The 26,434-nt window shown below is 37.9% G+C and overlaps 1 protein-coding gene across 1 annotated transcript; it reads right to left on the bottom strand.

Annotated features, from left to right (window-relative positions):
* Positions 1 to 1,974: 1,974 nt before the first annotated feature.
* On the bottom strand, positions 1,975 to 25,894 carry GOLPH3 (golgi phosphoprotein 3). Its single transcript, XM_039353055.1, has 4 exons — positions 25,412 to 25,894; positions 12,604 to 12,735; positions 8,797 to 8,911; positions 1,975 to 4,069 (listed from the first exon to the last, which is right to left on the bottom strand). Exons 1-4 carry the CDS (start codon positions 25,646 to 25,648, stop codon positions 3,645 to 3,647), a joined length of 909 nt encoding a protein of 302 aa, XP_039208989.1. The 5' UTR covers positions 25,649 to 25,894; the 3' UTR covers positions 1,975 to 3,644.
* Between the last annotated feature and the right edge of the window lie 540 nt (positions 25,895 to 26,434).

Raw genomic sequence — 26,434 nt, 5'->3', positions numbered from 1 at the left:
GTTTTTTCCTTATTACAAAAGCCATCACAAAGAAACTAACAAAAAGCAACACACTTTTACTTATGGAAAATAGGACATTACTGCATCTACATTCAGTTTCGTTCTAATCTCCTGGGAAATATGATGTATAATATTATTCAATGACCTACATTATGGTGGGTATTCAAATCTTAAATCTATTCACTGACTGAATAGTCTTAGAGTGTGGGAAATCCTGAATATTCACCATTAAATATATTGGGCTTAGGGCTTAGCATAAGGGACCAGTTCTTTATCTCAGCAATTGTCATGAAATCTCCAAGATTAGATCATTATTAGTGAGACTCACAAGGTCATTCACACAACCCACTCACCTGCTAAGTACATGTCTGAGCAGGCATTTCAACTTGCAGTCAGTTCTCAGAAGTCTAGCAACTAGCCACCAATTAACAACATTTCAGCTTACTGCAAACGGACTAAGATTTAGTCAGCTGGCTTATTTCCAATGTTTAAAAATATTTTAATATTATTAAAGTAACACTAACTAGGACCTTTAGTTTAAAAAATTGTGAAATAGCTTCAAGTATTCAACAAGGGACTATATAAATCCTAATAATTAATCCTGTAAACATGAATATAAGTAGAAAAGAAATCTTGAGAAATCTTTGAACTTACTCTAGACATAGACATAACCTTTGCTTTAGCACTACAATTAGAGCTGCACCAAACCAGCCATTAGAGCTGTTTTAGATAATAAAAAGATTTTCTATAGGAAGGCAAAGGGTGGTTTATTTCCTGAAAGCTTATTGAAAGCTTTTTATATTCTCACCAAAGTTTTCAGCTTGTACAGTTCGAGACAGTGGGCAAGTTTAGATACTTAGAATTACACATTAATTGTCCTTCACTCAACAAAAATGCTTTTTTAGGCCTCAGGAAAGCAAAAGTATTCTATGAATCTCAGCTAACCATTCTTGAATCCTTTCTATTGCTGCAAATGATGGTTTCTTATTCTAGGTGGCTTTAGCGAAAACTTTTTTTAATCCAGTCCAACACTAATTTAACCTATGACATTCACTGGAATTGATGATGGGAATTGTAATCCCCCAATTTTTATACAATCTATCCATAGTTGTGAGAACATTGACCATTGCTTTCCATGAGGGCTACTGTCTGCATTGGGCTTAGTTAAGTTACTCTTCTCCTTCTTGGACCAACTTTCCCGAAAAGTGATGCTGAAGAAGTTCTGAGCCACTTTTGTAACTTCGTTTTCACCAGCTAGATTGGCTGCATAACATTTGGCAAAGCTGAGTAATTATCAAATACACATATTTTTCATCCAGTTTACATGACTATGCATATACAAAGAAGTTGAACTCAAAACTGTAATTTATGTAATTATGTCTTAAAACTGTAGAGCATGGGTGTCAAACTCGCTGCGTCACATGATGTGTCATAACATACCACAACTTTTTTCGCATTACTGGAGCTGGGGTGGATGCGGCTTGTGTATGATGCAACCAGCCGGCAGGCTGGCAGTTTGACACCCCTGCTGTAGAACAAATGAAAACATTTCACAGTACTCGATTCTAATTCCTCTTTTTTAGATGCTAGGAATTCAATCCTATAGCAGCATAGTCTACAGCTGTCAGCTTCTTGTGCTATAATATTTGTGGAAGAAAGAGACACCATCTTCTGGTTCAATAAAAGAATCATTACAGGAAAACTTACGATTACTTATTGCTAAAAAAAAAAGAAAATTTCAGATCATAAAAATGTTTCTATTTATCATCAAGCTGGATAGTTAGAAGAAACTGATCTAATCAGAGACAGGTTTCATCCTTGGAAGATGAAAAGATGATGCATCCATTCTTTGTTTGCAAGAAATCCCCAGGCCCTAAAGGATTTCTGCAGTTCCCAACTCTACATAGCAAAGATTACTATATAATTAGAATTAAGAACACAAAATACAAAATTATATGCTTGCTCTGTTTCAGGCACTTTCAAGATCATAGGTTTATTTACCATAGGTAAAAAGCTAGTATACAGATTGGGAATTCCCTTTACTTTCAACTACAGTTATATGCATCATTTAGTATTCTCTATTTTCAGTGTTAAAGAAAAATCTCTAGATACCAGCCCCACTATTAATGTGTTCTGTTATTTGAACCAAAAAGGGGAAAAAAGCCAGTTTTTAATTTGTTCAATGCATAATATTTACATTGTGAAGCAAGGACAAGCAACAGGAAAGAGGTAATAAACTTTAAAAAGCCAGTTTATATATTTTACAATAATGTGCTAATCAGCATAATTGTATATAAAAATTAAAACATAGTAGAGTGTCCTACTACAGAACTCTTAATTGGTTTAACTGTAGTATTCACCTGCTAACAATTTACATGCAATACTTGCTAAGATTGACAGCTGATTTTTTTTGTGAAGTGTTAAGTAGATTAATGACATGAGACATAGTACTGTATTAGGTTGTGAATTAACTAAAACTGAAAACTGCACAAAGAATTTTACTGGTCACAAGCTTCTTCTGAAAATAAGATTTAAAAAATTATAATAACGTAGTTTCATCATACTACAAATGCTATCAAGGCAATGCATAGGCAGATTGTACCTGGATGGCACAAAGCCCAGGCAGGTCAGAAAAGAATCACACATGTTCATTCACTCACTTATAGGAGGCCCAGCTTCCAAAAACAGGGCAGGGGAGACGGGAAGGCAGCAGTTAAAAAAGCAAGTAATGGAATGCCAGGTGTACCATCCATTGACATTTGGAATTTTACTAAAATCATTTAATGTGCTCGCGTGTTAATGTACAATTCTTACTATGTACAGGCCACAATGGAATGCATCCCATCATAAAAGCTCTTTGTGAAACAATAGGGCCCTTCTGTACTAATTTGAGATTTCAGAATGTTTTGCAGAGGAAAAAAACAAAGCATAAAATTAATATATTTTTGCATGGGCAGCAATATGCAAAAAATTACTGAGCCCATTTGGGATATTCAAGGTTTTAGAATAATTTGAACACATCCAAACTTCAATAAAGAAAGAAAATATATTTCACCAAGTATTGCTTTTATGCTTTCGTTCAGGTGGGTTGGTTCTATATAAGTTTCCCACATAAGTGTTACTGGTTTAACACTGCCTGTAAAAACACTTTCTCCAGATTTCAGTGTAGCTAAACTTAGGGATGTCAAAATCCTTCTATGATTTTACTTCATAATGCTCCGCTGCTGAGTTACATTATAGAGCTAAATCCACTGGAAATTAGGTTCTTGCTTCTCTCCTGGGAAGTGTTTTTTTTTTTTTTTTTGTACAACAGCATTCCGGAGGAAGAAAAGGAAGTACACAATAGAAATCTAAAGTAACTTAAATTGGATATAAAACAGAATGACAATATGACAGCTCACCAGTTTAAGAACAGGAAGTAACTTTCTTGCACCAGCAGAATCCTGTAGTAGACATATATGGGTGGCAGTGGGGGGGGGGGTGCATGGGGACCCAGAACACATTACCTACCATTCTTATGAACAGGAGCCGATTTTCATCACAAAAGGGGTGGTACAGATAACAGAAAGTATGAATCATCAAGAGAAGATTAACTGATTTACATGAAATGAGGAAAAAAAAGTGTTTGAGCAGTCTGATTGTGTTTATTTTGTGAAGGCCGCTACGACAGCCCACAGAACCTCGTTTGTGTTGGCCTTCATACATTCGACTTCAGGGTCTAAATCCAGGAGCTGCCGCACCCTCTTTGTGGCAAGGTCATACTGCTCATCCAGAAGGGGGGCAAAAGCGTTCTCCAGGACGTCTGATGCGTGGGCTAAGTAAATGAGAGCCAGCAAGCGCTTGTCCATGCGGTGGGGGTCATTCACCCATCGGTCAAGCACAGCTTCTTGAACTTTCTTGATGAGGCGCTGCTTAATGTTGTTATTGGTGAGGGGGTGCGTGGTCATGTCAAAGAGGAGAAAGTTCTGTTTCTCCGTAGTCAAAACCCCCTTTTCAACTAGGTTTTTGGCTAACCGTTCCCGGACGTTTCTTAACTGGTAATGCAATTTTAATGGATTCCATGTCTCACCTGGAAAAAAAAAACATACAAAAAGGTTCCTAAACATTTAGCAGATGTTGGTAACAACATTACCCCAAAAATATGGTTTTTTTTAAATAAGAGGATTTAATGAGCCACTTCATAATGATGTATTCAGCACCTGTGGATCACACAAACACCCTCTAGAACACAGGTGCCAAACCCGGCATGCCACATGGTACACCGTGCCGTATCTTGACTTTTTTTGCATTGCCGGAGCTGGAGTGAGCATGGCCTCCGTATGATGCAACTGGCCCCAGGGGGCCGGCAGTTTGACACCCTTGCTCTAGAAGCACAATCTCCCTCCCTGAACCTCTTTGCAAGTGAACCTCAAAAATATTCTAGTGGATGAGGCCACATGCATTTTTGGGTGTGTGTGTAGAAATATGAAACTTTCTACAAGAAGATAAACCAAATAACTAAACAAACCTTGTAACAAATGTTGAACAGTTAAACCTTATCCTAAAGAAAGTACAGGTAGTCCTTGACTTATGACCACAACTGTGCCCAACATTTTTGCTGCTAAGCAAAATATTTGTGAAGTGAATTTTGTCCCATTTTAAAAATTTCTTGTCACAGTTGTTAAGTGAATCACTGTTAAGTGAATCGCTGCAAGTTTGTAACACGGTTGTTAATGCTTCCCCATTGACTTTGCTTGTCAGAAGGTTGCAAAAGGGGATCACAAGACCCCAGACAGTGCAACTATCATAAATATGAGTCAGTTGCCAAGCAACTCAATTTTGATCATGTAATCATGGAGATGCTGCAACAATAGTAAGTATAAAAAAAAGGCCGTAAGTCACTTTTTTCAGTGCCACTGTAACTTTGAATGGTCACTAAATGAACTGTTGTAAGTCAAGGGCTACCTGTAAAGCAGTGTTTCTCAACCTTGACAATTTTAAGGCATGTGGACTTCAACTCCCAGAATTCCACAGCCAGCAAAGCTGGCTGTGGAATTCTGGGAGTTGAAGTCCACATGTCTTAAAATTGTCAAGGTTGAGAAACACTGCTGTAAAGGAAATTGACATTTAAAATACAGTAAGAGAAAAAGAGAAAGTGGTGTGCCCTTCTGTCTTCAATATTTTGCAGATAACTTTATTTAGTAGATTCTTTTCAAAAGATTGGTTCCTGAATAACTTGACCATTAGTTGAACTATATATACTGTAGGCAAAGTCGACTGCCTATCTTATTAATAAAATAAGACCCCTCAAGATATGCTGAAAATACATAGATTTCACTCTTAAAGTCTTATCAAACAAGTATGAAAAGAAAAAAAAAACTTGTTTTGTGTGACCATACAAGGCGACCATTTAATTAATTTTTTTTTCTTGGTATATGGGTGACCCCTTGTGATCAAACCCTCAAACTACAAGGAATTCTGAAGAAGTTAAGTTACTTCTAAGTTGACAATTATTTTATGTTCACAGATCAGTGCTCTTTGCAGACTTATGAACATTTTGTAACTTTCCTTATGAATGAGTTCACAATGCAATCACAGTAAGCTGAAACCCTGTTGTATCTTAAAATTAGGCTAGAAGGAGATTTTAATGCACATTTCTTTTCAAAACTATAAATGAGATATAGTACTTCAAATTAGAAGCAGGGCCTCGCATGACTGAACATACTGAATACCAATAATTTAAATCAAATTATTGTCCCAAACTAAAAGATCCAAGGAGGAGGCTAGGCTAGAACTCATTCAAAGGTGATACACAGAGATGTAGATATATCACCTTGGAGGAAGTAGTATCGCATTCTATCCAAATAATGTACTTTACACGTTACGACTACGAGTTTATTACATGCAAAGAAATACAAACGCAATTAAGGACCCCTTGTTCAGTGCCATTCAAAGCTACAATGGCACCATATGAAAAGACTTGTGATGGTTCCTTGAAGTTCTGGTTGTTGCAGTGCCCTATGGTCATATGATCATCATTTGTGACCATCACTGTCAGCTTTTGACAAGCAAAGCTAATGGGAAAGCTAGTAGGAGTTGTGGTCACATGATGTTGCACTTTAATGACTGCACACATTTCACTTATTACAAGCAGAAATGCCACAATTGCTGATGTCACAGTCATCTATTGTCACACTTCGTGTGTGCGTCACTTAGCAACAGAGTTGCCAGCTCCAATTATGTTAAGTGAAGACTACCTGTAATTTATAGATCTATTTTTGGTATACTTGTGGAAATATTATACAACCTGTGAAACTTTGGAAACGCATAAGTACATTTTTAAATAAGGTAGTTGGGGGTGGGGGAAATATGACTAAGTATAAAATAGTTTTCCCCAATCTGTCTCCCTCCATTTATGCTGCAAACCATGCTGACTTGGGAATTCTGGGAGCTGTAATGTCAACACAAAAGGTAGACAGGTTGGAAAGCCAGCAGAGAGTAATATATGTTAAAAATCATCACAAATCTGTATATGATGCCAACAGTCACAGTGGGGACCTTATAATCTAAGGCAACTTCCTGCTTCTTTTCCAAATTTGTTTTCTTGGCCAACAACCTCCACACAAATAACAGTGATGTGTATCTTTTCTGCTTTTGCTTATTGAACCAAAACTACATATTGTTGCTGTTGTTAGTTGCGAAGTTGTCTTCGACCCATCACGACCCCATGGACAACATTCCTCCAGGCCTTCCTGTCCTCTACCATCTTCTGGAGTCCATTTAAGCTCACTCCTACTGCTTCAGTGACTCCATCCAGTCATCTCATTCTCTGTCGTCCCCTTCTTCTATTGCCCTCAATCTTTCCCAGCATTAGGCTCTTCTCCAGTGAGTCCTTCCTTCTCATTAGGTGGCCAAAGTACTTGAGTTTCAACTTCAGGATCTGGCCTTCTAAAGAGCAGTCGGGATTGATCTCTTCTAGGACTGACCGGTTTGATCGCCTTGCAGTCCAAGGGACTCGCAGGAGTCTTCTCCAGCACCATAGTTCAAAGGCCTCAATTCTTTGGCGCTCAGCCTTTCTTATGGTCCAACCTTCACAACCATACATTGCAACTACATATAAGTGCATATAAATAGTATTTTAATATGCTTTCCCCCTAAGCATTTAACATATCTGAAGAATATTAATAAAGTAATAAATATTAGCCAATTTGCAACTTGGAGGACTGAAAAGACTGGCACCTGACTCAACAGGTATTTCAGTCAGAATCAGTCTTCTCAGGCTTATCTGGCTTTCTGAATCCCTACGCAAAACATTTTTCTGGAAACTGTGAAAACATTGTTTGCTATACTGGCAAGAAAAGCTCTGCAAGGATAAAAGGAAATAATGCAGACACATATCATTAAGATTTACAAAGGATTAACTCCCCTGATTTCATTGGAACGAAGAATAAACATTATGCTGCTTGTGAAAGATACTTAAGGTGGAGAAAGTTAATAAGCAGACTGAAAGAAAAACAAAATTGGAAGCCATGTTGCATTGAACTATGAAGCAGAAGTAGATTAAAATGTTCTATTACAGTGTATGACTAAACAACACATTTGGAACTCATTTAGGAATATTTTTTTTTATTTTTCAGAAATAACATCGGTCTCATAACTCAAAAACTTGAGTTTTTGTGAATTTTGTACCTCCTACCTTATTAAGATGCACTCGGCTCATTAAATGAATATGAGATATCTCAGGGTGGGGAAGGCCATGGAGGGGCTAGTAATGGAACAGGCCCCCAAGGCCTTACCGACCCACTAAGATACCTCATGCTTCCCCCTCCCTTCCTGCTGTGCTGGACTCATCTTGAAAAGATCCATCTCCTCTCTGACACGGTTCCTGCTGCCGCCCGGATCTGAGGCCGAGGGATGCTTCCACAGCCCTCCGGAGGCCCGATCCAGGCACCGGACACCTTCTCCAGGCTGCTGCTACATTTAAATTCTGTTATTACATCTTCTCTGAACCAGGTTAGACAAAGTTAAAACATTTTAATTTTATTTTTTAACTGACGACAAAGACGGAAGCAAGGAGCCCTGATTTCCATAACGAGGTTATGAGAATTATTAAAGAGTAGTAATGATGGGATCTTTCTTCAAATTAACTAGTAATGGTTTGTCTTCACCTGCTTTTGGGAAAATTAGGATAATAAAGAATATTGTATATGAACTGTATGAACCATTGTATCAAATTCCATGATGACATTTTCCAATCTGAATTGGAGCCTTATAATCCCTTTCTGAATTCTATCTCTGTTCACAGAAACTAAAAAATAACAGATTCAAAAATAATCTTCCCAATAGCTAGTTTCTAAGCATGAAAAAATGGTAATATCTCCAAGTACAAAATCAAAATTGTGAAAAACAAGAAAGGAAAGATAATAAGAGCATCTCCAGATTCAAATAGTTTGCAAGCAAAAAGTGATCAACCGAGTCAGGTGAGCAAAGCTAATCCAAACAAATACAATATTAGGAACACAGCAGTACATGTATAACAGCCCTGTCCCACCAAAGCAATACATACTTTTTACTGGATTATCATGTTGTAGGGAATTTTAAATGATTACCCCCACAAATCTTAGAAAACTAACACTAATGCTTTAATACTGAAAATTGGTTAACATTGTATGGCCAGAAAACAGGTATCACATGGGCAGGAATATATCAAGATCACAATTTGAAAACTTGTGCCTTAAACACTAGGATGTAATTAATGGCAGCCCAAATCAATTTGAAAGCATTCAGAAAGATTACATTTTCACAGAAATGTCTTACCACTAAGTAGTTCTATCCAGTTCTGCACTGTTTCTGGAGGCTGAGTTTCTTTAATGTGCTTCAAAGCTTCATCAAGTAGAACATCTCCTGTAGGAGCGTCTGATTTGCATATCACCTGATTGGAAGTACAACAGATAAAATGAGCACTTCAGACTTTAATTTCTTAACACCAAGTAAATACAGCCATATAACTTTTTACAATTAAAGGATTAAAGACAGCAGACTGTGTCAAGCATCCTTTCACTTTTCACAATCAAAACTCAGTATCTTCTGTGAGCTATTGAAGAATTTAAATGAAGAGTAATTATTCCAGATTACTAGTGTGTGTGTGTGTGGTATTAACAATCACAGAAACAGAAATCCACATCAATGCAGAGACATTGAAAAGAATGGCTAGGATAATTAAACTCAGTATGATTCTTCCAAATATATCCCTATACTGGTCAAATAAAAAAGGAGTCAGGAAGCAAAGCAATTAAAGCCACTGCTATCAAGTCATCATAGATTTAAAAAAAAGAAGGTACATTAGCAATAAATGCAAAAAAAGCTATTGTATGGATCTTAAAGGGAATGTATAAGATATTGGAAAGAGAATGAAAAGGAAGTATGGATAATGGCTCTCCCTTAATCTTTTAAATGCCAAACTCACTCTCCTTCTGATAGAGACCAGATGTCAACTCTTTGAGGTAGTCCAGAAAAGAAGCCCCAACCATGAGTACTAACACTACCTTTATTAGAAAATTACAGTAACAGAATCTTGTAAGTCTGAAAGCCCTTCTCCCCTCCTTTACTTTTACTTTCCAAAAAATTGGGAGGAGTGTCTTCTAAGATGCTTCCCCCTCCCCCTTCTGGAGAGTGAGATTCCTTTCGCATGATGGCCAGCTTTTCCTCCTGTCTTCTAAGGTCATTCTCATAATTCTTATTCTCATACTATTACACCAGATATGGAGAATGTACAGTTCCAACAGGGTGAATAGGATCCAAGAGATCCCAATAGAGCTCATAAATGTTCTTGTTGGGGCCAATCTTTTTTCCTAAATAAAGAAAATATCTTGTACCTGATTAGTTGCTGATTTCACATTCTATAATCACACTTAAAAGTCCTTCTAAAAGTCCAGCTAAACTTCTAAATACCAGAAAATGATGTAGGGACAGTATTTCCCAGGATGGCAAATACTGGGGAAGGATCTTCTCTCTCAGCACAAGAAAGTGTACCCTCACTTCAAACAGTGGGGGGAGGAGGCTGGGGGGGGGAACCAAGGATACAAGCAGAGAAATTTAAAAAGTAAACTGCAACATCAGCTGGGGCTATTGAGAGATTATTAAACTGAGGGCATGAATGGAATGAGTGAATATATGAGAAAGTATGCACCAAACAAAACATTTTGCTTCAAACACAAAACAAAGCAGTAATACCTGAAGATATCTGAGACTGCATTCCAGCTAAATAAAATTCAAAATATTTTAAGTATTCCAGCTATAGGAAAAAACAGAGAATTCAAAACAAGTATTTTTTTTTTTTTGGTCCTTTGTTCCAGAGCCACCAAGGTAGGTGAGATCACAATCCACGTTGCTATTTAACAGGCACTAAACTTCCACCACGTTGTGAGGGGATTATTTTAGAATACATTAAACATACATCAGGATTAGAGCAGAGACTGGAGTTTGATTAGAAAAAAAAACTTCCTCCTGCTATATTTTTTAGATTAGTATTTTTTTAAGAAGTTGTAAGCTTCAACACAAAAGTTTAATTGCAATACTCAAGATGAAACATTTGAAATGATCGAACTTTGTTCTGAGGTTGGAACAAAACAGAATTGCATTTGAGAGACCTGCTTCAAGGTTGATATATTTCACACTCCTGTAGTGACTACAGCTCTATGAAAATGCATCACATTTAGTTCAATTAAAAACATTGCTGACTATTGAGGGCTCTCAACAATTTATAATTAAAACCATTGTCCACTCCATAGTCACTTTTCCTCCTGGGCTTACCAGAACAAATTCAGACCATACTAAATGAACCCAAATATGAACAGAAAGAAAAGTGGAAATATAGATGTGAGATTCAATATAAAGGATGTAGGATAAAGCCAGAAAGAAACATTACAACCAAATAGAAGTCTACATGAAAAAGTCATAAAAACAGATGAATGATTACAGATGTAAGTGATAACCAAGTAAGAGGTAGATCCATTGAGGATCCCGGAACAACAAGTTGTTGGGGGGAAAGGGGAATGACTTTTTAAGATGGAATTTTGAGTTATCAAACCAAGATCTTGTCAACACTGCAGGCACTTCAAACGACACTGGGTGTTAGAAAGAAGGAATGGGGACAGTAACTGAATTTGAACATTTTAAACACTATAATAATTCTTATCAGCTCAACATCAAACTTGGGTGCCTATTTTAAAGGTAACGTACAGTTAATGGAAAGCCCCTGTAATATAGCTGTTCATTGTTTGATTATGTATAAACCTCTTTATACTTTGTTACATGTAAACTTGATCCCCAAGGCAATGGTTAATTGAAATCATGATTAAAACAAATTGTCTTTAAGGGTAAGCAACCGGCAGTTCAAAATTTTCCTCTGAATTTTGGTACCAGACATAAATATTCATTTGTTTTATTTAAAACATTTATATAGCTGCTCATCCTACAACCAACTTTGGCTACTGGAAAAATTAAGAGTAAATTATGAATCATTTCATAGGTGCAATTAATACACCTAGAATAGTTCTTTAAAAGCTCCCCAAAGTGAAAAGTAAAAAAAAAAAATAAAGAAAATCTTAAGATTGCATTCTTGTCCAAACTTTTTCAACCAAGGAATTATTTTTGAAAAAGGGGAGCCTGGTTTCTACCTCACGTCTACTAATTGCTCATTCCTAGTTTAATATAATATTAAGAGCTACCAGATCAGTAAGTACTTTGCAACCTTCAAGAAATGGTTAATCTTAAATACTCTCTAACTGCAATTAAAAGTTCATATAACAAACACTGGGTTGAAGCCCATAAATACTTAATGACTATAAAGACCTAATGTTTTAGAAACCAAAGTATTGCTAAAGTACAATTGTCAACAGGCCCAACTAACACAACCAATAATTAGGTATCTACAGAGTTATAATTTAAAAGCATTTGAAGGCCACAGGTTTCTACTCTGCTATCTCTCAACCAAGTTATTTGCTCGTATTGTCTAAACATCAAACCTTCTTCCTTGGATGTATCAAAATAAAAAAAGAAAAGTCGTCTAAGTTATTACTGTACAGCTGTTGAATTTCAAGGAACATTCCTGCATTTTTGGCAAATCTAAGAATTCTGAGTATTCTGCAAAGGAGAAAGGAAACCCATTTAAAATTAACAGCTGTACATTAACAGCTGTACATAAGTAATATGTCTTTGCTGTGCAAAACTTAATTCTGAACAGTGCAGTAGTGTGGAATTTTTTCAAACTTGCTTTTTGCATAGGTGAGTCAAATGTTATATTGACATGCAACCAGATTTGTGGTAGAGAATGAAGCGGGTGTTATTCACAAAATCTCTCCAGGAAGAAGGGGAGAGAACTGCCTTTATATAATGCCAATAAAATCAAACTGAAAGCAACACTGAGTGATTCATTCCCTAACTAGGCCTTAACAAATTTCATATACTAAGCACTTTTATAAGATTGACCAAATTTTTAAGCTATGCAAATTAAAGTACCAAACTTACTGATTAGCCATTAGCCATTTATAAATATCACCATATGTATAAATGTAAGGGAAAAAGATTTTAGAAAAATATAGAGGTTTACTTTACTGCACTTACCTTTCTAGTTAGCAAACTTTTACGTCTCATTCCAAATGCTTCAAGTTGAAGACGCCCCCTCAGTGCCAATTCAATTAACATGCAACCACGAAGCCCAGATGAAATGCAATCATTCCAAAATGATGTATAACCCTGAAGGGGGGGGGGGGAAATGTATAGCTGAATTTTTTGTAAATGCATTACAAGAATAAGTACACAAATACACAAGTACACAGATAAAACATTCTGTTGTCTTCTGATTCAACAAAAATAGTTGCAACAAAAATAAACTAAATACCAATGAAGAAATATTCTCTTCCATTTTTTGGGGATTGGGAAACCTGAGAATTTTACAGGAATGTTCTTAAATTGGGTCTGTGATACATACAAAGTCCACTCTTAACTACGATTACAGTATATTGAGGTTTCCACACATGTATGTGTATCCATAAATTAACTAAACAGATGTATTAAACAGTAAAAAGGCTAAATCTACAAGCATCTTCTTTTACTACCTTTATTTACAAACTCACACAGTAATATCCATTTGCAATTAAACATTAATATCTGAGTTAGATATAATTAGTACCATAATTTGTATTGATTCTAGAAAGAGGTAGAAAAATTGAGATCACATTATTAGATCAGGAGACCTCAGGATTTAAACTTTCTTTATGCTTGTCCACACTGAATGAGATTTCTAATTTAAGGTATATTACACTTTTCTATATGCAAAGTACTTTTGCTAGGCTATTAATGAACAGTTTTTCTTTAGCTACTATGTACTTTATGCTTTCCTGGAAGCTGACATACCTAACAATCTCTCCCATTTTTCCCAACATCCCTATGAAATAGGTTGGACTAAGAAAATGAATAAAATCAGCCAGTGAATTTACATCAAGTATGTACTGTATAGTATTTTCCTTCTGAAAAACTACCAGTAAAGCATCAAATGCTAGTTTTCACTCTCTTGCACATCAACAATTTCCAGATACTTTTCTTGTTCTCTTATATAACAAATGTTTCCACTTTTTTTCTTTTTCCCTACCTTATTCTGTATTATCTTTATACTACAGGAATACTGCTGAAAAAGCTTTTCTTTCTCTAAATTGGAATTGAAAAGGAAGTTTTGATATCTGCATGCATAATTGTTCATTATATAACTATTAAGGAAGCATTATATTTGTGTAAAATATATGTCTAATCATATTTGGCCTGTAACTGCTAAAAGGAGAGACAAGACCATTGTCACTGATTCACCTGTACCAATGTCTCTGCTTCTGAAAAGTTTTTCCAACTTGTAGTGAATATAAAAAATCCCAGGCTCTTCCACAAATGGAGGAAGCCCTTTCTTCTACCTAATGGCAAACCCAGACAAAAGGAATTTAAAAAATAAAATTAGGACACCAATCTTTACTCACCAAATAAAATTATCTTTAGATTTAATTAAGAACATTCAAAGCTACTTGGGTTCTGAGGCATTAAAAAGAAATGGAATGGAAAATATTAAATACAGTACCATCTTTCTTTGAGCACTATAGAATAACTCTGGAAAACTATGAGCTTTATTATTTGCTCATATATTTTCAAAAGAATGCTTCAATAATAAACATATGTATGCATCTTCTATTAACTGAATTATACTGCACATTACACTTAGAAATCACCCATCCCCCTCACAAAATGACTATGGACAAGTGTACAAGAGATAAAAACATAAATATTATACATACATTTTGTATTAGCAGACAATTAAAACAAGAATAGAATAATGAAAATTAAACATTAAAAAGATGGGGGTGGGCCCTCAAGGCACTAACCAGCCTCATGACTGCCTGCTCCTCTATACACAACAAGTAGACAGAGTAAAGTCTTCAGACACTTCCAAGGCCAAGAAAGTGGGGGCCTGCCTTACCTCTGGGGGTGTGCTGCCCTGCTCCCCCCACATATGGCAAGAGTTCTACAGGTGTTTATTCCAATCTCTCCCCCAAACAGGTCCTCAGAAAGCACTCCTGCTGCACAATAGGGCAAGAGTCCCTGGAAGACAGAGTCCAGGAAAGCAGTCCAAGAGTCAACCAGACCAGAAGGCGCAGAATTGGGCACATTGCTCCAGCAACACTCAAGTCTTCAGGGCAGGATTAAGTAGGCAATGCCAAGTATAGCCCTTTATAAGAGGCAAGGTTGCCTCCTCGTGAGTAGTCTAGCTGACTGGCATTGTGCCTATATCAGTGTTTCTCAACTTTGACAATTTTAAGGCATGTGGACTTCAACTCCCAGAATTCCACAGCCAGCATTGCTGGCTGTGGAATTCTGGGAGTTGAAGTCCACATGCCTTAAAATTGTCAAGGTTGAGAAACACTGGCCTATATCCTCTCTGCTCTACGTGTCCTTGGATCAGGAGGTGGTGTGACTCTTCCTCATTGCTGATCAGTGGCAGCTGCTTCCTGTCCTCCCCTGGAGCCTTCTGGCCAACTTGCTGCAGCTGTGGCTCTCCTAGCTCAGCCTCTCACTCCTCCGATGGACCCAACTGAGGCTGCACCATCAGGCTAACATTCTCTGAACCCCAATCTTGACTATACTCAGCTCCAAATTTTCCTCTGCAGACTCAAACTCACCCTCCTCCTCTGAACGCGCATCTGAAGAGGGCTGGGGGTGGATCCATGGGGGGGGGGAATAATATTCCAAAGGGTGGGGGCATGGGCAGACAAGGCTCCTTCCTAGACCCTGCCAGGCAATTTTTTTTAAACCGGGGGAAGGAAAGGACTGCAACATATCTTTCCTGCCCACCAAATGGGACAGGCCAATGTAATGGGACAAAGATGGTTCCACAGATAATCTGACCCCATGCCACATAGGGATTTAAAAGTCATAGTCAACACTTTGAATTGGAGCCAGAAACAAATGTAGCTCATGCAGCAGAAGTGTTTCATGCATCGTCCTTGGGCTGCCCAAAATTGCTTGCATGGCTGCATTCTATACCAGCTGAAGTTTCTGGATATGTTTCAAAGGTAGACCCATGAAGAGCACATTAGAATAGTCCAGACAGAAGATGACCAGGGAATGAGTCATGGAGCAAACAGCCCCCCTTTCCAGGAAAGGACATAGGTGACAAGCAACAGGAAGTTGAGCAAAGGCCCAATTACAATTTGAATGAAATTATAAATCACCTAATTTGCTTATAAATCACAATAAAATTGTAATACAATACAAAAAAGATATAAACAACTGAACATCTGAAAAATATAAAGCTAGAAGTCAGTAACTGAGGTGATGTGGTGTTAAAATGTTTCATGCTACATTCTAAAATCTAATATTTGAACATAAAGTAGGGAAAACTGAGTGGGAGATATATATTCTGAAAATAAATAAGAGGCCCAGGAATTCCACTTAATTTGTCTCTCCCTATGGTCGATGATTTACAGTGCTCTCCTATACATGTAACATGGAAATAAGTCCAATCAGGTAGTTTCCTCTTAGATAATTAGACAAAGAATTAACCCAACAAGGGATAAACTGGTTCATAAAACAAATGTACTATTTTATTCATATTAATCAAACAGAAATGAAAGAAACCTAAATCTTTAACATTTATTAAGCATGTTTACACTGCAGAACAGTAGCCATCTGGATTGATGACCAGATTTTTTTTCTCAGAAAAAACAAAGCCATCAGAAGAAAAAAAAAAAGGACCTGACTCAGTAGTACCACAAGTATTTTTATAAGTTCCAAGACTAATTTTAAGCAAACCTAGAATTCTACAACACACAGGAAATACATGACAAATTAAATGCATAATCAAGTTTTTTTCACAATGCTCCTGAAAGCAAACATATTACAGGCAGTCCTCAGGTTACAGCCACTTGTTCAGCAATCATTCAAAGTTACAACAGCACCGAACAAGTGGTACTTATTACCAATCCTCAAAATTCCATCTGTTGTATTATCCCATGGCCGTGTGCTCATGACTTGGGTGACTGGCAACTGGTCCCCATTTTTGACAGGTTTCAGTATCCCTCGGTCACCTGGCCACCATTTGCAACTTTCCCTGCCAGTTTCCCACAAACAACATCAATAGGGAAGCCAGCAGAGAAGGTTGCATGTTGCTTTCACCACTTTTTCTCCTGAGGAGATTCATTACAATAAATAAGATCTCAGGAACCTTGTACTCTGTAACAACTCCTGCCTATCTACATTTGTAAGTGCTCATCTGCACTCCCTCGCCAGCCCGTACTGCCTAGCACCCACTTGAAGCCCTACCCAGTACACCTGTTTCTCCTAGCACAGGGGTGTCAAACTGCCAGCCCATGGGCCAGACGTGTCACCGGGAAACCGCGCCCACCCCATTGCCGGCAATGGGGAAAAAGCTCCGATACATTGTGTGATGTCGTGAGTTTGACATGTCTATCCCTACACCTGCCCACAGCATCCCTTGAACTCCATAGTGCATGCCTACCTGCAAGACCCCACCACAGCACCCACATTTACCCCCTCGCTCCTTGCCTGGGACTCCTATCTCTTCCCATTTAGTAACCTGTACAATTTGAGGATTACAATGGCAGTCAAGAGTACAAGGATTGCTCTTGATAAATACACAGACTTTACAACCATCAAACTTTAGAATCATTTATGGCATCGCTCAGTTTCAGAAATTCTAGTCCCAATTGCTTTTGTAACTGGAGGATTACCTGTACTTATTAATAAGTTGCAAACTTTCATCTACTAAAATCCTACTTCCTGCTATGAATTGACACAGACATTAGAAGCTTCATTTTGATATAAACATGTACATATGAATATTACATCCTGAATTTGGGAACAGGTATTTCAACTTTTCACATATGACATGACAGTAACGTAACAGTAATATGAAACGATTATAAATATAACAGTGATCGTTTCTATTTTGAACTCAAAAAAGGACTTTAATGTACAAAAGAACAAAAATTGTATTAGAAACAAATTGCATGTTACTACTGTAATATTAATGAACTGAACTGTGTATCTGAAGATACCTAAGATATCTAAAGACAAGTTTTAATCTGATGCTAAACGAAATTAAGAAAGATGTTTTTATTTTAAATAGATATAATCATAACCTATTGGGAAGGGGTAGAGAAACTCCTTTACATAAATTATTCTGTATTTCTAAAATAAAGTTTATTTACTCCTTCATTTTTCTCCACAAATATTATAATATATAGCTACAACATGAAAAACATTTTCTTATATATGTAAAAAAGAAACAAGCCAAAATAGTAAAATGCAACAGATGTTATTGCATAATTTTATATCTATATCCCACCTGAATGATTTTGTCTGGATTTGAGAACTAAGGAGGTTGTTAGTACTTTTATAGGAGACCACCAGAGAATAGCAAAGCTGCACACTTAACTAGCTTGTCAAAAGACATACTAGAAGGCAGCCATAATTAATTTTTGTATTGTTTCCATGAAAACTACATGGATGGGTGAGCTTGAAGATTTCCCTTTCTACTGAAAATCTATCTTACAACTTTGCAAAGCAAACTTTTAAATCTTCTCCTCTGATACAAATATACACCGACCATATAAACTTATATGTGATACTGTTATGACCCCAAAATGTTGTACTCGTATATCTTGCATGAAAAATATGAAATTTCAGCAATTACATTACAGAAGCATTATAGTACCATACATCAATGTATAACTAATCAGTGTAAAAGGTGCAAAGTACTCTAATTCAGATGACACCACCTATGAAATTACTGCAGAACCTGGCTGATCTGCAAGGTCAGACTTGATTAGGAATTGGATGGAAAACACCAGAGAATTCCAGGGCTTTAAGCTAACCTGGGAAACTGAAGAAATATCCAGAAAAAAGCAATGGAAAACCATGAATGAAATGTTACCAGGAAAATGTCATGGATGCATCCATGGAGTGTAGTCAGCAGAAGTCATGGACTCAAGGACATCTTTAGACTATTGTCCTTGAAAATGAATTGCAAGCTATTTGCCCCAAATGCAGTAACACAGCTTTTAACACAAAGGGACCAATTTAATAGGATTGCACCTATTCTTCAGTCCCTGCATAGGTGCTAATTGGCATCACTCTTTAATTTAAATTGCTAGCAATCACCTATAAAGCTATCTATGGCTTGGCACCCTTTTACTTATTCGACAAACTTTCTTACCCAACTTTTAATCTAGTTTGAGCATGCCTCCAACAGCTCCTCAAAGGCTTTTAAAGAGTTCAACTATGTATTGTTATGGGTTCATCTAGTCTACATACTTGTTGACTCCCTCAAAAAAGTTTAAAATTAATGAAACAAGGCTTACATATGCAGAAACAATGTTTATTCTCTTTTAGAAAGAATTTGTCTCTTTGTGTGTTTTGACTATTTTCTCTTTAATAATAAATACTTTCTACTATACTATCCTAAAAGATGTTAAGCTAACTAAACTACAGTATAATTTCCCATTACCTTTCTTGATTTTTAAACCAATTTTACATTTTAATTTTTTAAAGAATCCTTGGATAGGTATTTTATAGGCCTGGAGATTGAATTATTTTTCATTTTATAAAACTTAATTTTCTTTTTCATCCATTTGTCTCAGTTGACTTGACTCCTCTGCTTGGAAACCCAACTCTCCTACACCATCACTGAACCTTTAGCCAATACATTGGCACAGAGAGCTTACATCATTATAGCTATTCACTGATTTTTGTTTCATATTTAGATTTTCCTCCAAGCAAAAGCTTCATACTACTTTTCCATTGTTCATACCCTGGGAATTTATCAGGTTCTATAAATGAGGAAGATTCCAGAATTTCTGAAACTCTAGGGTTGGACATCTCAAACTTCCTCTCCCAGAAGCCCTCTGGGTTCTGAGCCCCACTTATGTGATAAAAAATGGATATACTGAGCCATTGCATCTTCACACTGAATAATTTATATGATAGTCAGGAAACATATCATATAATACTGGGCTAGAATAAGTAATTAGAACCAAAATTACATCAGCAAGTACAAAAATCACTTTGCTGCTTAGTGTTAACAAACTAAGATAATTTCAATATGAAGTGCCAACACAATGCAAATAGGCAGAGAAGGCTGAATTGGTAACAGGTTTTTATCTTCTAAGCTACAGATTCACAAGGGATCTCCTATTTGGGAGATTCTTCTATGTGGGAGAAAGGCTATCTCGACAAAATATTTAGTGCAAAGAAATAATATTAACAGATGTGTGTATCAATAGCTTTCAAGAGTGGTGGTGGAGAAGATTGTTGAGAATATTTCATAGTTCAAGAACAAATAATATAATAAAAGCATGGTTCACAATTTGTGAATCAAAACCCTACACATAATAAAAGGATTAGCATTCCATAGTGCTGTCCTTTTTTGTAATTGAAATATACAGCTATCTTTTCCAACTGCTTTCCAGACATGCTCAAAAACGTCAAGTACCACTTCAGCTGCATCACACTGTAGGATTTTAAAACAAATATCCTGGTATTTCATCAATTCTTGTTTTAATGCTAATAATATTTTCTAATTACAATTAATGTCTGATTCAAGTCAGTATATAAAGCTTTACACCTATTATTAATTCCCCTATATATTAATACCATCCATTCTTTTTATTGTCTCCAGTAGATTTTTGCTTTAATTTCTGAAATCTTTTTTAAAGTTCTTGTTCTTCCCCTTTGATTGCTGTTTCTAATTATTGTACATTGCATATTTAAATGTAACATCTTCTGTTGTGTTGCTTTGTTATACACATTTTCTTCTGTTTCTTTTATAACAGTTTTCAACACCCCATCAGACAGCAATTTCTACTCTTTTTCTCTCCCTTGGGATATTGTTGTTTGCTTCATTTTTAATTATGCTTTAAATTGCAGTCTAGAGTTTTTCAAGTATGTGTCATACCTAATCCATTAAATCTATTCTTTACCTTCAATTGATAATCATGCAGAAATTTGCTGAAGTTGTATCTTCTTAGTCTTCTTTAGCTATAATTTTGTAAGAGGGATTTCATAATCTGAGCAATAGTCACTTTGAAGTCTTTTTGCTGACTAAATAGAGCTCTCTCTCTCTCTTTGCTTGCAGAATAAATAGTCAATCTGATTTCAGTATTGTCCATCTGGTGAAATATAAGTGTAGTCACAGTAGAGTTTGCTGGAAAAAAGGCATTTTGTATAACACTGTTGTTGCTTTTTTGGCAAATTCTATTGCTTTTATACTGAGGCTGAATGTTCTTGTTAGTCCTGATGCTATTCTACTTCCACTGTAGTATTTCCATCTTAAATAACATCTTTCTTGAGTGCTGTGCTAGCAAAATGTTTCAAGTCATCTCAGAGCTATTCAGTTTATCTGTGATTGAAGTATCAATGTAATACTAATTGGCTTGTCTTAGATGCAAATTAAGATTATTCTATTATTTTCTGAGTTATATTCAAGCACTGATTTTAAAATATTTTGTTACTTCACACACTTATTAACAGACTATGATTTTGAATGTGTATAGCTGACTTGTCAGAGCCTGAAAATAAAAATTCTTCAGTTGCAGCATGATCTTCAGATCTGAAAAAAAAATAAATCTATAAACTGGATTCCTCAGGGTTACTTAAGATTTGGATTCTAAGTTCCAATAGTCCCTCTCCCTGGTCATATGATTGTATTTCGGATGCTCAGTAACTGACTCATATTTAAGACTGTTTGCAGCGTCCTGCAGTCACATGACTGGCATTTACTTCCAATTTCCAGCAAAAAACACACATTGCAGACAATGGATCTGCAGACATGTCACTGGTTAATTACAGCATGTGCTTAACAACTCTTGCAAAGTCATAATAGTAGAAACAGTCACATGATGACTTGTCAACAACTGGAACAACATACGGCTATAATTTTGGGGTCAATTAGTCATGAATCAAGGACTACTTGTATTACTATTAGTCATTTCAGGATTACTCTAAATCCGTGGTGTCAAACTGGCGGCCTGTGGGCCAGATGCATCACGCACAGGCCATGCCCATCCTGGCTCCGCAAAAGCAAAAAAAGTCATATGTCACGTGACACAACCGAGTTTGACACCGGTGCACTAAATTATGGAAGTTAGAATTTCTATAGTGACTTCAAAAATAATGGAATCTACATCCCAAAATTTTCATTTACAAAAGCTTTTAAAATTCTGAACTCCAGAATATTTAACTGTGCTTTTAAAAAGCTATTTACTATGAGAAAAGTGACAAGAGCTTTTACATTTAAATATTTAAATACGTAATTCAATATTAAATGCCTGCAAAGCAATTCATTTTGAGGCAAGTGTACTAACAATAACTTTACATATATGATGCGGAATATTAAACACTATCCTGCCTATACAAAAGTTGACAAAAGATCAAAAATTGTTCACTATTCCACAAGAAGTATATCTAAAATCTTGCATAATGGCTACATCAATACTATATAGCAGTGATGGCGAACCTTTTAGAGACCAAGTGCCCAAACTGCAACCCAAAACCGACTTATGTATCGTCGGGTGTCGGGTGTGTGTGGCCCATTGGGCAGGTGTGGGCAATTGGGAGGGCGGACTGAGTAGGACTAAAAAGTTCAATCCATCAATTCCAACTTTGTGAGATCTTTTTTTTCTGTGAGAAGTTGAAATTGATTGATTGAACCTTTTTTTTTTGCACATGGCAGTGGAGGCCTAAAGCAAAAAGGTTTTATAAACCCAGCTAAGGGTCTAGGACTGGGGTGATGGTGGCACCTGTGGCTCTGCGTGGCACCTGTGGCACGCGTGCCATAGGTTCGCCACCACAGCTATATAGCAACTCTTTCTTCAGAAGTTTTAATCAAATAGCACACTCTGATTCCATATTCAGAATCACTGCTAAACTCATCATAGGTAGGGAAGGCTAATGCCAGGAATCCTTCTATCACACCTGGATGAAAACCCTGCAACCAAAACTACCTTTGTGAATCTTTGTTATTAATGGTACTGCAGCTAGGCCTGCAAATCAACAGATCAGAAATAAAATTAAATACTCATATGAGAACTGTAAAAAGAGTACAGCTTTGTCGCACATTAATTCATTACAAGTTCTGATAAGTATCAATAATTTATAGTTACCCTATCTTTTGAGAATATCTGTAAGCAGAAAGCAACAAGTATTGAGTCAGTCACCTTTTAAGCAAGACAGTAACAGCTCTTTGAAGGTAATGCTTTTTGTATTTACTTCAATGTGTACCTTATCTAACAAACATGACCGTCTTTTTCCAGCAAGTAGCTACAGAACATTAGCTTCAGAACATTTGGTAGCGATAGAGCATTAATTCATTGTTAAAGATGTAACTCGGAAGAGATAATGAAGTTTTCCAACTTAGGTTTGGAAATCTTTACCATCTTCAAGTCAAGGTGACATGACAAGATGTACTGTTTGCCTTTATTTAAGTGGAATTGAATTTTCTAACAACAAACGATATCACAGCTTAAGACTGTAGCTACACCCTACCTCATCACAAGAAGTTGATTCTTATCCATGAAGTTGTACCATTAAAAATGTATTATAAAGATACCACAAGACTATTATTATTAAGTTTGGCTTAATGCAACAGGTTACAGATTTGCTTTTTCAAGGATAATTTTAATATTTTGTAAACATATTTAATAAACCTTTCCTTTCTAGGAAAAATGTATTTATATGAAGTATATGGCATTTTTTACATATCTAAATAGCCATTTATTTAATAGTTTAATGGATGAGTTTATGTAATTTCCAACTGTTCTTCTCTTTTCTTAGGCACATCAATTATATCACTATAAAAAAGTGCCAACTTTTATCCCACAATCTAAGAGGGATCTATATAAGTAAATGAGAGGGAATAGGAAAGGAATATAGAGATGATGAATTAATGGTCTCAATGTTATGACTTGCACTAGCATGTTAGAGCAAAAATTGGTATGTTAATTTTGTATATTATAAGGCAACTAAAATAAGAAACCATGTAAAATAATCATCTCTCTCTTCCCCTTTCCCTCTCTCTCACACAAACACTCCTCTGAGGAAATTTGAGGCTAAATTACTTTCTAATTAGAAGCCCTGTTGAATTTTCCTGTTACAGTATATTCCAAAGCTTAGAGCTGGGATCCCCTTCCCCAATGTAGTACTAAATACACGTTTATTCCCCCAGTAAACTCTCTTTAGGTCAGTGGTTCTCAACCTGTGGGTCGGGACCCCATTTGGGGTCGAATGACCATTTCACGGGGGTCGCCAAACAATGCAGTCCGCCATTTCCCCCCCTCTTTTCCTTAGCTGTGCTACTCCCTTTTATTCTATTGGCTTTTGAAAGCCAATAGAATAGACTCTCTTGAATAGAGTCTAATTCTATTGGCTTTCAAAAGCCAATAGGAATTGTCCAGGCTGTCTCTGCCCTGCTGAGCCCACCAAAAGTCCCATTCTGCAAACGGTGCTGCATCAGTTGAGTAGCCCTCGACTTACGACCGGTTGAGTAGTCCTCGACTTACGACCGGTTGGGGGTCACGGCATTAAAAAGGTTGAGAACCACTGCTTTAGGTACAGTTCTAAATTGCTGGCTTTCTCAATTCCAGCCAATTATAGTTGCTTAAAAAAAGCTTGAACAAGGATGTGCATATTTCTGCTAGCTCATCTTCAAATGATATCAATTCCTCTGTTCTTTTCATACTATTTCCTTAATTTCATTATATTTTTCTATAAACTCACACGATTAAAAAAATGAATAATTATAATATGTGTGTGTGTACACACACACACACATATACATTCATTATAATTGTTGCTGGAATTGGGCAGTTCTAGTTTAATGAGAAGGACTAGGGGTGAAATGATAGCAGTGTTCCAATATCTCAGGGGTTGCCACAAAGAAGAGGGTGTCAAGCTATTCTCTAAAGCACCTGAAGGCAGGACAAGAAGCTATGGATGGAAACTAATCAAACTAATCCAATACTGGAAGTTTTTAAGAAGAGAGTGGACTATCATTTGTCTGTAATGATATATGGTTTTCTGCTTGAGCAGAGGGTTGGACTAGAAGACTTCAAAGGTCCCTTCCATTTATTTATTTATTTATTTAAACTTGTGAGCCATCTCTTGAATGATTTCACTATAACAAGCCATAAAGGGAGAGGGCTTTACAAGGAGAATGGCACTCAAGTCGGCTGGGCCCCTACAACTCAGTGGCTAAAATGTGGCAGTTTGTGGCACAGCATAAACTCCTGCCAATTCAACTTGGTCAATTGAATGAATTGTGTTGTGCAAACTGAAACAACCCGGAACCCATCGACTTCTAAATCCTAAGCCTTTACCCGGAAAAATCAAGAAGAAAGGTAGCACCTTTTTTTTTAATTAAGAGAGATGCTTTTGCGAGTTGACTTCCTTAGAAGCCCAGAGTGGCTGTATAGAGCATCTGAGGAAGGCAGCTGCAGCCTCCCCAAAAGTCACAAATCTGGAAAGGTGCTACCAGATTCCAGATGACTCGCTAGGGTAGACTATGCCAGTAATCTTTCTATAATGTTTCTTTTTACGCCAATAATTCCGGGTGAGCATTCCTCTTCCTCCTGCAATATCAATCTCTTGCCTCTTCAATGGCTCTCTCAAGACCCCCTCTCCCCCAAATAGCCTCCCCCCATTTAAGGCTCCAGGAGACTCTTCCCAACTACGCTGGCTGGGGAAGCTAATCTTTAGTCCAGCGGGTCGGGCCGGCGCTATGCTGGGAATGTCCACCCTCCGGCCTCTTAACACCCCCCCCCGGCCCCTTGTTCTCTCACAATCCGCTGCCCCCGAAAGGGCCAGACTCGCCGTCCCTCACCTCCCGGTCCTTAAGGCCCAGAAGCAACACCTCCTCCATAAGCGTGAGCCGTGTTTCCTTGGAGTCCCCCTTCTCCTCGTCCCCCTGCTCGTCTCGCCGGTCTTCCTCCTCCGGCCCGCCGCCGCCACCTCCCCCGCCGCTGCCGCCGCCGGCCCCCCGGTCTTTGTCGGCCGCGCTGCGCGAAGCCTCCGTGCGGCGCTGCACCAGGCCCGAGTTGCGCTGGGTCAGCGAAGTCATGGCGCGGCGGCGGCGGCAAGAGAACGGAGCCTTCGACCCCGGAGGGCCCCGCTCGGTGAGCGGAAAGCGACAGGAGCCCCGGGCGGCCGCGGCCTTCTCCCTCGGGTCCCGCAGGTAGGGCTCAGGCCCGCCGTCGCCGGCAGGCCAGAGACGGGATGGGCGGGCCGGTTCCGCCTGTTGCGGCACTCAAAGCGGCGGCGGCGGCGGCGGGGGCGACTTCGGCGGCGTCTCCTCCAATATGGCGGCGCGGACTCCCTCGGCTGACGCCAGCAGCGACGGCGGCGGAGGCGGAGGATGTGGCATAAGAGGCGGAGGGAAAAGGGAAGAGAAGCAGGCCGGCTCCTCAGAGCCCGCCTGCCGGCCCGATAGAGGCGGTCCGTGAGGGAAGGCCTGCGAGGCCAACGTGGCGGAGTCGCTCCGCCCTTCGCGGGAGCGGTACTGCTGAGGGCTGTGGAAGCGGAGGTGCCTCCCGGGGTCTTGCTGATCCAGTTCCCCGTTATCTTCAGGGAGAGCGCAGGAAAGCACCCCGGCCCGAGTGAGCAGAAGAAGCCGAGCAAGGGAAAGTGAGTCTGGGTGGGCAAAATACAAAATACTGGTCGGGGATAATTCTTAGGGTTCCTTTTTAATACTGTAATCTTGCTTAGGTATCAGCAAAGGATACCTCCTGACTTACTGTTACTGCATTTTCACCGACCCGAAACCAACCTTAGAGAAAAAAAAATCCTGAGGCAATTACTGGTTTGGGTTTTTTGGCTTCTGCCATGGTGCAGAATTTACAGTTTTATG

This window comes from Crotalus tigris, unplaced genomic scaffold (genome assembly GCF_016545835.1).
Source record: "Crotalus tigris isolate CLP2741 ecotype Arizona unplaced genomic scaffold, ASM1654583v1 scf7180000018490.839948, whole genome shotgun sequence".
Taxonomy (NCBI): domain Eukaryota; kingdom Metazoa; phylum Chordata; class Lepidosauria; order Squamata; family Viperidae; genus Crotalus; species Crotalus tigris.
The sequence above is the reverse complement of the archived record's forward strand: the minus strand, read 5'-3'. Positions and strand labels throughout refer to the sequence as shown.

Bases quoted from the DNA above. Each gene is read 5' to 3' on its own strand.
- GOLPH3 (XM_039353055.1), bottom strand. From the start codon at position 25,648: ATGACTTCGCTGACCCAGCGCAACTCGGGCCTGGTGCAGCGCCGCACG. The intron at 8,912-12,603 runs GTAAGTGCAGTA...ACTTCCAATCAG, and splicing joins AAAGTTTGCTAACTAGAAAG to GTGATATGCAAATCAGACGC. The intron at 4,070-8,796 runs GTAAGACATTTC...TTTTTTTTCCAG, and splicing joins CTGGATAGAACTACTTAGTG to GTGAGACATGGAATCCATTA.